The following is a 12,121-nucleotide window of genomic DNA, read 5'->3' on the forward strand; positions in this document are numbered from 1 at the left end:
AACAAGTGAATAAAATTGTTTTTAAAATGGTATGAAAACAATACTAAGAAATAAATGTTGCATTGGGAATAATGAAGTATGTTACATGGATCTCAAAATAACAATACTCGTTCAGGTTCTTTGACATTTTCTAATTGCTGTACTTCAGCTTCCCCCGGGAACCTCAAGGGGGAGAGCCCACCTACGCAATTAAATAATAATGATGATATTGAGGCCATGAGAGAACAGAATCTGCTGAAACTCCAATGGGCAGGTGGATTTTCAGTGCCTCATGGCACTGGAACAGAATGGATCTGAATCCTTCCTGTGGGCTCCTTGCACATGGCTGACTTGGTGGTGGCGACTTTGAGAGGTGTCAGGTGCCCACCAAGGAGCTGGGTGGGTGAGCTCCCTATTGGCTGCTTGCTCTCCTCCCCAACTCAGTTAGGTTGCTGAGGTGGATTCCCCTGAATGGCTGCCTTTGAAGGGGAGGGGAGGAGGAGCCAATCAGGAAAGAGGGAGGCTGCCAAGGAGTCTAGAAGCCATATTAACAAATGGTTGACGTCCACTTCGCTTGGAAATGAGGCAGAGGCGGTTGTCTCTTCATTAAACTGTGGCTCTTTGTTTTTTCCAGCCTAAAAGAATTCCTTCCGAAAGAATACATCAAGCAAAGAGGAGCTGAAAAGAGGATATTTCAGGTGATTAAGAATGCTTTATATAGATATGTGGTATTTCTCTTTTGCTTTCATAACCCTGTGTGTTCTCTTTGGCAATAAACTAGCACCAACTCAAGTGTAAAAGAAGCAGACGGCTTTTCCCCCTTTGGCAAACTTGCTCTCCTAATTCAGATTTTGTGTGTGGTTGGAAGATTTCCTTGCTTTTTATAGTGTGTTCTTCAAGAAATGAGCATGTTTTAGCAGTTCTCAGTTGCAATGTGGAATGCAAAAAGCAGAGCGTTTGAAGGGGGGAAGATGGTTATGTAAGAGCTTTTGTGGTCCTTTTGTCCACATAGCCCCCTCGGTCATTGCCCACTGGCTGAACCCTACATGCCCTGCATCTTCTCTCCTAATGTTGGCTCATTGAGGACGTTCAGGCGGTAGGGCTCAAAAGGCGCTCGTTCAAATAGTAAACTTCTGTAATAGGTGGTGGTGGGGCAGATCTGGCTAGCAAAGCCCTAATTTGCCAGTGTCAAAGGACATTTTAGTTCCAAAGGGGGCTTAGATCTTAGAACTTCTTTCTGTGAAGCTCCACTGGGAATGACCCTGGATGGAGAAACGGGAGTTAGAACTGTCCAAAAAGGAATGGCAGCAACCCAAGTGGCTTGACTACTATAGACCCTTTGGGAAAGCCCAGAGCCCATGGAGCTCTGGAGCTTAACTGCTGTAACATTACCCTAATAAAAGAGGTTTTCTGCAAAGCTAGGCATACATTCCTGAGAGACCCAGAGCAGAAAGGGGAGAAGGGTGCCCAGGAGAGATGCTGCCAGTCAGTGTAGCCGATACTTGAGCTAGATGGACACAACAGTCCGACTCAGTGTAAGCCAGCTTCCTAATGTTCCTGTATCCTTTTTCTGCTTTTCAATCGGCACAGACATCACCCACCTTTGGTTAGTGGCATCCAGGAAGATGCCCAGTGTCAGTTTAATTTATTGCAGCCCGTTTTGGAAAGAGCCGACAGCAGAAAATGAGCGCGATCCTGCTAGCGTGAGAAAATGTCATTGCACATGCTAATATCTCAGCACTGGAATGTCACGGGAATCCCAGAGAGTAATGCAGGCTGACACACACACACACACACACACACACACACACTCTTTCACAGATTACGGCTGTGCTTTTGGAAAGAAAAGGGCAATTCAGTGGAAACAGCTGGGCTTCCTCCCCTAATTGTTTCATTTCTGTTAGAATAAAATCAGCAAATATTTTTGCCAGGTCTTTCTCTCTGACATTGGTAGAAGAAGGAAAGGGGTTTAAGGGTGGTATAGAAATTGTGGGCTGGCAGGCAGAAGCGCTTCCAGCAATGTGGATGGAGCAAAACCGACACTTGGAAGAGAGAGACGCAAGTGTGGAGTTCGGTCAGGTGAGTTTAAATTGTGCAGAAGTGGGGAGGCTTAGAGGTAAAGGTGGGATGGGGATTGTGAGTTTGAGTGAGGGCACACTGGGGATTGGGATAGGAATAGATTCCCCCTAGAGGGGCAGGGAAGGTTTGGTCCAGCCTTCAGTGGAGCTGAATTGTAGGAATGGCTGGTTTGCCATCATGGTGGAAGCAGTAAGGCTACATCTAATAAATCGGAAGGTGTTTCATAGTTTTTCTTGTCCCTCTTTGGGCCAGCCCTGCCATAAGGCAGAATGAGGCAAGTGCCTCAGACAGCTGGCTTCAAGTGTTGTGAAATTAAATTGACATTTGACTTACGGTGTTTGCATTTTTACTCCCAGGAGGAGGTGTTTTGTGGGGTTTTCTGCTTCAGGTGCCAAAATAGCAGCTAGCCTTCAGTATGATGGTAGGGAAATGTGCTGTTCTGCCTCTGGCTACAAAATGACTTGGGCTGGGCCATTCGGTTTGCTATTGGAATCCGGGCAGGTGGAATTATTTTTTTCCATTTTGTATAAAACCCCAGCCAGCCCTGATCTCTTGAGGGACAGAGGAGGCTACAGATTGCGAATGAATAAATAAAAATATCAAGAGGTTGGGCATTCCCATGGATGATCGTTGTTTTGACTCCTTTCTGTTTCAAAACCTTTGGACGAAGGCTAAGAGGCCACTATGGCTTAACAACAGCAAAAGTGCATGTGACTTATTTTTCCTCATAGTTTTTTTTTTTATGATAACAAAAATCAATTGGCGGCTCTTTGCAGGAACACAAAAACTGCGGGGAGATGACAGAAATCGAAGCTAAAGTGAAATACGTGAAGTTGGCTCGGTCTCTGAGGACGTACGGAGTGTCTTTTTTCCTTGTTAAGGTAGGAGGGGCATGTTTTCAATTCAGTTTCCATTGCTTATAATGAACGGCTTACCAATACAAGAAGCTGGTGCATGATTTTTCCCAAGTCAGAAGACTTAGGGTTCCCTGTAAGATGTAAGAATTAATGAAGATTAATGAATTGGTAGGATTGTCATTGAAGCAGGGGAGAATGCGTTTGTGTGTGTGTTTAAAAAATGAATTGTTTTTTGCAAAGAAGTTAAAATAAATCATGGCGGTGGTCCTTAAACATTGTGGTATTTTATTTTTTAATTAAATATTTTTGGGATATGGCCAGGTTCAGCTCAAAGCTCATGGGCTGCTTCTGAGCCACTCATATGTTCTCAATCAAATCTACCTTTAAGGTGTGATTTGAGGATAAAAGCAGGGTGGGAATGAGGATGCTGTATGCTGTCCTGAGCTCATTAGAGGAAGAATATGATTATTTTAAAAGTACTCAACATATAAATTAACTGACAGCCAGGGGTTCCTTTGGAGCTTCAACAGCAGCTCCTGACATTGCTTTTTAATTTTTATTTATTTAAACAAGAACATATACTTCAATAACATACAAGAATAAAGAAATGAAGAAAAGCAATACAGCTGAATGAAAATTAAACAAACACACACATGCGTATGAATTTGGACCGTTTCATTCACATTCCCTGAAAAAACCTACCCTATTATTGCTGGGGGTGAGTGGTAACATTTTTAAAAAGATGCGTTTTATTTACAAATATTAGGATATATTCTCCCTTAAAGCCGAAAATTCACTAGGAATTTCAAATAGCAGCATATTTCACAGGAGGCATTTGAACATTGTTCGCCATGTTCTTTCAAACCAGCCTGCCCAGGGAAGATTTATACACAAAGAAGAAAGCGGCTCTTGCAGTATTCTCAGTATTGTGACTTAATTAAGTGATGCTTCTTTCAAATACTGAGATTTCTTAGAGGTTCTAAAGAGAGGTGGCTTCAGGCCAGCAGCATCCCAGGCAGTAGGAACACAACCATTTGGATAATTACTTGTCTGCAGTGACATGCTGGGGTGTGTTAAATTAAAAATGACTATTAAATTCCTTAGACTTGTTTTAGTACTGACGAAAGCAATTTGTCATTCAGTTGTTTCAGTAGCCATGCTGCGCGTTGTATAGCTGTGATAAATGTGTGAAGGAAGGCCATGGCAGTATCTGGGGCTTGAGTTACTGAAGCGCAATCCAGCCCCTTGGGAGCGCAGGGATCTCCTGCTTCTGCATCCTGATAGGTGGCCACCCCACCTTTGTTTAAAAGACTCTAGCCAAGGAGAACCCGCCTCCTTCCAAGACGGTTTGTTCCACCGTCCAATACCACAGAAGGAGAGCTTCCAGCTGCCCCGCCCCCTTAGAACACTAGAAGAGACTTCTGGATTGGGCCAAAGGCCCAAAGAGTCCAGCCTCCGGTCTCACAGGGACCAGTCAAATCATCATCATCATAATTTATTATTTATACCCTGCCCATCTGGCTGAGTTTCCCCAGCCACTCCGGGCGGCTTCCAATCGAATGTTAAAAACAATACAGCATTAAATAATAAAAACTTCCCTGAACAGGTCTGCCTTCAAATGTCTTTTAAAGACAAGATAGCTGCTTATTTCCTTCACATCTGAAGGGAGGGCGTTCCACAGGGTGGGCACCACTACCGAAAAGACCCTCTGTCTGGTTCCCTGTAACCTCACTTCTCGCAATGAGGGAACCGCCAGAAGGCCCTCGGCGCTGGATCTCAGTGTCCAGGCTGAACGATGGGGGTGGAGACGCTCCTTCAGGTATACAGGACAGAGGCCGTTTAGGGCTTTAAAGGGCAGCACCAACACTTTGAATTGTGCTCGGAAACGTACTGGGAGCCAATGCAGATCTCTCAGGACTGGTGTTATGTGGTCCCGGCGGCCACTCCCAGTCACCAGGCTAGCTGCCACATTCTGGATTAATCAGTGAGACCTACAAGCAGGACCTCCCCCCTCCAACAGTTTTCAGCAACTGCCACTCAGAAGAATACAGTGGTGCCTCGCAAGACGAAATTAATTCGTTCCGCAAGTTTTTTCTTCTTGCAAGTTTTTCGTCTTGCGAAGCACGGTTTCCCATAGGAATGCATTGAAAATCAATCAATGCGTTCCTATGGAAACCGCCTTCAGACCAGGTCCGGGGACAGTCTGTCCCCCGACCTCTTCTGAAGGCTGGGGGGGAACAAGGGCTTTTCTTCCCACCGCCAGCCTTCAGAAGGCTGTTCTGAAGGCTGGCGGTGGGAAGAAAAGCCCTTCTCCCCACCTCCCGCCCCGCAAGCTCCGAAAAAAGCCGTCGGGATAGCGGAGAAACGTGCTGCACTTCTCCGCTATCCCGGGAAGGCAGGCGGGGGGGAGCAAAGACTTTTGCCCCCCGCCGGCCTTCAGAAGAGGTCCAGGACCTCTTCTGAAGGCCGGCGGAGATTTCCCTATGGGCTTTCTTCTTGCGAAGCAAGCCCATAGGGAAATTCGTTTTGCGAAGCACCTCCAAAGCGGAAAACTCTTTCGTCTTGCGAGTTTTTCGTTTTGCGAGGCGTTCGTCTTGCGAGGCACCACTGTACTGTCTCTGACCACCGAGGCACAGCAGAGCCATCATGGCTAGTAGCTACTGGTAGCCTTCCCTGCCTCTGGGAGGCTTGTAAGGAGCTGATGCAGGAGAGGGGCTGTGTAAATAAAACACGATGGGAGGAGTTTCTGTCTAATTGGCGCTGCCAACAGGGCTGTGACTCTTAGGGGAACTGAGGCAGACAATTAACTTGATCCTTTGCTCCAGTGTGGGATTTACGTTCTGTATAAGCTAAAAATTAAAGGGAAAAAATACTGGATGTACATTTCCAAAAAACAAATAAAATAAAACCTACATACAGCAACAGTGTTTTGTGTTGTGTAGGCTCCTATGATGTAAGTAATGGGCCCCGCTTGCTAGCCTGCTCCCTCAAATATCACTGGTTTGCTCCTTTCTGTATATAGGGTGCCTACATTCTGCATGGACTGGTTGCATGGCCACATGGGCAAATGGCTTTAGATACCTATTAGGTCCATCAGTTACCATATAGCATATATTCAGCACAAAAAACAGCAACAATTTGTTGTTGACAAAGGACAGCTGGATATATAAGGGGCCCCATTACCTTCAGGAGCTGAGGGCCTCATCAAACCTAAATCCGGCCCTTCTAGGCTCATTTGTGGCTTGAACATCTAGGACCAAGTTGAAACTGACTAGACTTCCTTGTTGTTTTTGCTACTGCCAGGAGATGTAGTGTTGCAACATTTAGAATATTGAATGTTGTTCTTTGTTTGCCACTACATTTCCTGTATTTTTATTGCCCTTATTAAGAAGTTACTCCTGCAGTTGTTGATTTTTATGATTTCTCAAACATCGTAAGCTACTGTGAGCATCATTCTTTGCAGAGAGACAGCATGCGGTGACGATGGTGAACAGCTTAAGCTGTTTGTTAGTTCTTCTGAGTGTTTGTTGGTTGGTTTATTTTTAACTTATTTCACAGAAATTATATGCTGCTGACTCAAATAAAAGACCCCTAAGCGGTTTGCAAAAGACAATGTAGAACATTTTTTTTAAAAAAACACACACAAATGAAAGCAGACATTAAAACTGAGTTGCATTTATGAAATAGAGAATGGAATTTGTAATTTTAAAACAGGGATACTTACTAACAGCGCATGCGAAACTGCAGGCTTAGATTGTTATGTTTATTTTGGCTACCAAAAGCACAGACCACAGGTTCCTCCCCGCCTCCCCATTCTGAATGGAGACTTGCATCAGCTGCTCAGTTCTTCATCCATTCTTCCTTCACAGGAGAAAATGAAGGGGAAGAACAAGCTGGTCCCTCGTCTGCTGGGCATCACGAAGGAGTCAGTGATGCGTGTGGATGAAAAGACCAAGGAGGTCCTCCAGGAGTGGCCGCTGACCACTGTCAAGCGCTGGGCAGCCTCGCCAAAAAGCTTCACTCTGGTAATCTCTTTGTGATGGGGAAGTGAGATGGGTGGGAGGAGTTGCCTCATCGTGGTGACTAAGTTTCCACCCTGATGATCAGTCTCCTATCAACAGAGGCCTTGAGGCCTCCAGGAAGGATGTGGAACCTGTGGTCATCCAGGTGTTGTTGGACTCCAACTCCAAAGAATAGAGATTACAGTGGTACCTTGGGTTAAGAACTTAATTTGTTCCGGAGGTCTGTTCTTAACCTGAAACTGTTCTTAATCTGAAGCACCACTTTAGCTAATGGGGCTTCCCGCTGCTGCTGCACAATTTCTGTTCTCATCCTGAAGCAAAGTTCTTAACCTGAGGTACTATTTCTGGGTTAGCGGAGTCTAACCTGAAGCGTCTGTAACCTGAAGCATCTATAACCTGAGGTACCACTGTACTTTTTTTTTAAAAAAAAATTCTATTAACAAACCAATCAAATCACATTAGTTCCAAATTACAGAGCCAAATTTTAAATTTTTGTTGGGGGTACCCATGCTTCGAGCTCAGAAAGGGATCCAATCTTCTCTATTGCTGCTGCTTTGATGTTCACAGTTCTGTCCAAATAATGTTTAACAGTTCTATCCATTCCTCTCTTTGTTGTTTTCCTCATCTCTTCTTCTTGTTATATATTTTTCCTTTCTTTGTGACCTCTTGATAGTCTCCACAAGCGAGTTGAAAACAAGCATTATTATAGTCCTGTGTGGATTTTTTCATTCATCCAAGAGTCATATTCAGACAGCGGATGCCATTTCAACACTTCCATAGAAAACAATCTTAACGTCTGCTCATTAATCTTCGCAGGCCTGTCACTCCCTTCTCGATCTTCACAGGGGGTTCTGCCGGGTCAGACACAGAGTCCAATATAATAACAAAGCCATGGCTTCCTCCCCCTCTTGATCGTCAATCCTGCAACAAAGCCTGCCTGTCATGGCGAATCTCTTTTTATAACTGCGCCATTCCAAAAGCCTTTCATTCCTTTCTAGATCTTGCACAAACAAAGCCTTTGATTAATAATTCATTTCCACACAGTTCATAATCATCCCGCTTATTATCAATTGTTGCAATGGTTCTTCTTGGGGGGGATTGTTAGGTAATCACATAGAGAGAGAAAAGAAAAGTCCCCCCCCCCTTTCCATCCCATTCCGACATACCGACACCTTGATGTATCTTCTTCTTGATATATTTTCCTGTTGAATCAAGCCCGTCCCTCAACTTCACAGAGGTCACTTCAATTAGGAGTCTAAACTCCCGTTCTTCACTCAAAACATGTGCATTTGCTGCTCTCTAATTGTTTATTTTGAGCTCCTGCAACCAGGTCGCGCGATCAGAGACGGCATCGGGGAGAGTGAAAAACCCACACAAGAGCTGTGCGCCTAGTGCCCTCACCCCCTTCATCTTTCGAACTCGGGGGTGATTTATCAGCAACCGCAGGCGAAGGCAGTGTTTTCCCATTCCCTGGGGAAACAAGGGAGGCTACATACTCCCATATTAGCCTCTTAATTACCTCGTGTGAGCCGGAGAGATGGTATTGTCGGCCATCTTCCAATGCGCCCCTAGCGGGCTCCCGGTACCCCTGTACTTTAACGTGTTATATGTGGGGCTGCCTCCGAAGATGGTTCAGAAACTTCAACTGGTGGCCACTGGTGGCAGAATTCAGTGGCCACTGGTGTCACTGAAGCAACAAGGCCAATACTGTCCCAGTTTTTCAAACTCATTTGGCTAGTGATAGCCAGCTGAGACCAATGTCAAGAACACCCACAGACCAACTCTTTCTAAAAAGTCCTGTTACATCATTCTGATGCCAATTCCTGCCTTCATCTCTCCCTCCCTTGCAGTGTCACCTGAAGCAGGTCACTCCCAGGGGTCTATTCCCGGGAGTCTTCGGCACAAAGGTCTTCCCTGTCATCAGCTACTTGGTCCTTTTAACTGGAGACACTTCCAGGGATTGGACCTGGGACCTTCTGCATGCAGAGCAGGTGTTCTTTTGCCCAACAAGCCGTGGCCCCTTCCCACACCCCACTAGATGGGAATCTGATGTGCTTGGTATTGAACCCCCAATAGAAAAATAAAATTACAACCTGGTCTGATTACGACAAGTTCATGAAAACAGAGTTGGCAATTACTCTGGAGGAACTTGTCTGCCTCCGTTGCCCATCTTCAGGCCTTTACACTCTGCTTCTGTTCATCATTAGTAAAATGGTACTAATAGTGAAGTGGGACGTGGGTTGCTCTGGGGTCTAAACCACTGAGCCTCTTGGGCTTGCTAATCAGAAGGTCAGCAGTTCGAATCTGTACAATGGTGGTGAGCTCCCATTGCTCTGTCCCAGCTTCTGCCAACCCAGCAGTTCAAAAGCATGCCAGAAAGCTGGACAAATGCCAGCTCCCTCAGTCTGAAGTGAGATGAGCACCGCACCCCATAGTCGCCTTTGACTGGACTTGACTGTCCAGGGGTCATTTACCTTTACCATTTTACCTTGCTAATGGCAAATTACTTTAGAAATAATAAATGTCTCATTTCCTTAGGATTTTGGGGAGTATCAAGAAAGTTACTACTCGGTGCAAACCACTGAAGGGGAGCAGATCTCTCAACTAATTGCAGGTTACATTGATATCATCCTCAAGAAGGTAAATGCTCTGATGACCATCGGCAAAGAAACTATGTCATGCAGTTTTGTTGAAAGATTTCTGGGTGTGAAGCTGGGTCAGTGGTATTAGGTGGGTTTTATGTATTTATTTACACTAATGCATGGGAAGGCAAACTGTCAGTACTTTGCTGAGTGGGAGAGAAGCTGCCAGCTTTGCCTGGGGATGGAAAGTTAGGGCCTGATACAGCCAAAATATCATTTTTCCCCCCTCCTAACACTCCCATGGGTTCCAGTAAGTGATGGAGCTTCCAGGGCCCGACCAGTGGACAGAGATCTGGGGCTCCACACAGCTCAGGGGTTCCCCAAACACCCCAGAAACACCATGGCTGAGGCACTGTTATTTTTCTTGAAATGCTGGCTTTGCACTTCAATGATAATAATAATAATAATAATAATAATAATAATAATAATAATAATAATAAATTGTAGCCTTGCATTGACTCTCCATAGCACAGAGCTCTGTGTGTTCTGTGTGCCAGTCCAGCGCCACTTCCTAAGATGTCCAGGAAGTTGGTATGCACTGCTGGAGTGGGGACGGGACTTTTATTCCACAGCATTTAAAGAAAAATTAAATCCTCCTCAGCCCCCACATACAATGAAATAAGGTAAACAGCACAAGCCCTTCTGAGCTCGCACCCCCCCTGCCCTTTTCCAGGTAGGGAGAAGGACAGAGTTGGCCAGAGGAGCGGGTGAGATGGAACATACCTGGCCTGAGGACGCCATCAAACTTGGCAGCGCTCAGACGAAGCGTCTATGTTATAGTCAGGCGCTCCACCCCTTCCTGGCTCTCTGGCATCCCCTAAGAGAGTCTGTGGGCAAAGTGACTCTCAGAGTCACATAGTGTAGAGTCTGCAGCCAGGGGTGGATTCCAGTGTTTCAGGACAAGCAACTCTTAGCTTGGAAAATGGGCTCCATTTACAAAGAGGAGGTGACGGCTGAAGTTCTTTCTGGTGTCTCCTGTTCTGCAGAAGCAAAGTAAGGACCGTTTTGGACTGGAAGGGGATGAGGAATCCACAATGTTGGAAGAATCCGTATCGCCTAAAAAGTATGTTGTTCTGCATAACATAATTGCAAATGAAAATCTTTAATTTTGCTGTGTTGAATTACATAACCTCTGTCCTGTAACTGCCCCAGGCTGTGTAAATGTGTCAGCCAACAAGGAGCAGCCATTGGTTGTGGAGCTTTTCCCTCTATTGCATTGCCCCAGTTAACGCAAAACCAAGCAAAAACCCTTTACTGAGATGGTTCCATGGAAATTTGGAATTCCTTGGAAAATTAACAAGAATTCTTAGAGACCTTAGAAGGTCATTAGTGGCAGGCAGGTGAAGCACCCTCAAAAGAGGCAGGCGGATGAAATATTTGGGGTACCACTTTTTATTTGCTTAGTTTAAAAATGAAAACAAAAAGTGGGATGCTGTCAATCTTCCCCTCAGTGTGTAGCTGAGCTAGAAAAGTACAACACAAGGAATGCACTTTTATTTATAAAAGTATTTGCATACCTTCATTTAAAAATCAGCATGGTTAATAATAATAATAATAATATTAATATTGATAATTAATAATTAATAATAATAATCATGATATATTTCTACCCCACCCCATCTGACTGGGTTTCCCACTCTGGGCAGCTTTTCAACAGAACATTAAAAACAGAATAAAACTTCAAACATTAAACACTTCCCTAAACAGGGCTGCCTTCAGATGTCTTCTAAAAGTCGGATAGTTGTTTATTTCCTTGACACCTGACAGGAGGGCGTTCCACAGGAAGGGTGCCACTACCGAGAAGGCCCTCTGCCTGGTTCCCTGTAACCTCACTTCTCGCAGTGAGGGAACCACCAGAAGTCCCTCAGAGCTGGACCTCAGTGTCCAGGCTGGACGATGTTTACAACAATTTTGCATAAAACCATACAATTAATACCATATGAACAAGTTAAAATCAGAAATCAGCTAAGTGTTGTGGAGAGACATATTCCAAATTGTCTGCACAGGCCTGGCAGAACAGAAGAATTTTCAGCAGGTATTTAAAAGTTGGCACAGAAGGCACCTGCTGAATCTCTCTTGGCAGGGCATTCCACAAGGCTTGGCCCATGACACTGAAGGCTCAGTTTCTTGTTGTTGTCAGATGAGCCTTGCTGGTGACATTCCTGCAGATGATGTTAGTGATCTGGCTGGGATAAAGGTTTGGGTGGTCCCTGAGGTACCCTGGACCTAAGTTGTTCAGGGCTTTGTAAATTAATGCAGGGACCTTGAACATGGCGTGGTAGGAGTGCTTAAACAATGGGGTCACAGGCTCTCCACCAGATGCCCCCATCAGCACTTTGGCTGCTGCTTCTGCACTGGCTGGAGCTTCAGCATTGACTGGGGTGGGGAAGGCCCCTGAGGTCAATGTGGCCCCCCAGGCATCTTGGTTGAGACCCTCAGGCTTCTCCCTAGACCCTGCCCCTCCCTGGCCCTGCTGTGCATCCTTCTCAAGTGCTTTTGCTGGGCTGAAATGGAGATGCCTCTTGCTTGCTTGGAAGGAGGT

At 45.3% G+C, this 12,121-nt stretch overlaps 1 protein-coding gene across 3 annotated transcripts in view; it reads left to right on the top strand.

The window, feature by feature from the left end:
• Positions 1-12,121, top strand: part of TLN2 (talin 2) — a 173,650-nt gene that overhangs the window by 86,788 nt on the left and 74,741 nt on the right. For all 3 annotated transcript variants that reach the window (XM_053366097.1, XM_053366099.1, XM_053366098.1), the window contains exons 8-12: positions 614-677; positions 2,835-2,939; positions 6,785-6,940; positions 9,476-9,577; positions 10,566-10,642. In XM_053366097.1, the coding sequence (XP_053222072.1) occupies positions 614-677; positions 2,835-2,939; positions 6,785-6,940; positions 9,476-9,577; positions 10,566-10,642 (504 nt within the window). The remainder of the gene's footprint in view (positions 1-613; positions 678-2,834; positions 2,940-6,784; positions 6,941-9,475; positions 9,578-10,565; positions 10,643-12,121) is intronic.

Source organism: Podarcis raffonei, chromosome 14 (assembly GCF_027172205.1).
Source record: "Podarcis raffonei isolate rPodRaf1 chromosome 14, rPodRaf1.pri, whole genome shotgun sequence".
Classification (NCBI taxonomy): Eukaryota; Metazoa; Chordata; class Lepidosauria; order Squamata; family Lacertidae; genus Podarcis; species Podarcis raffonei.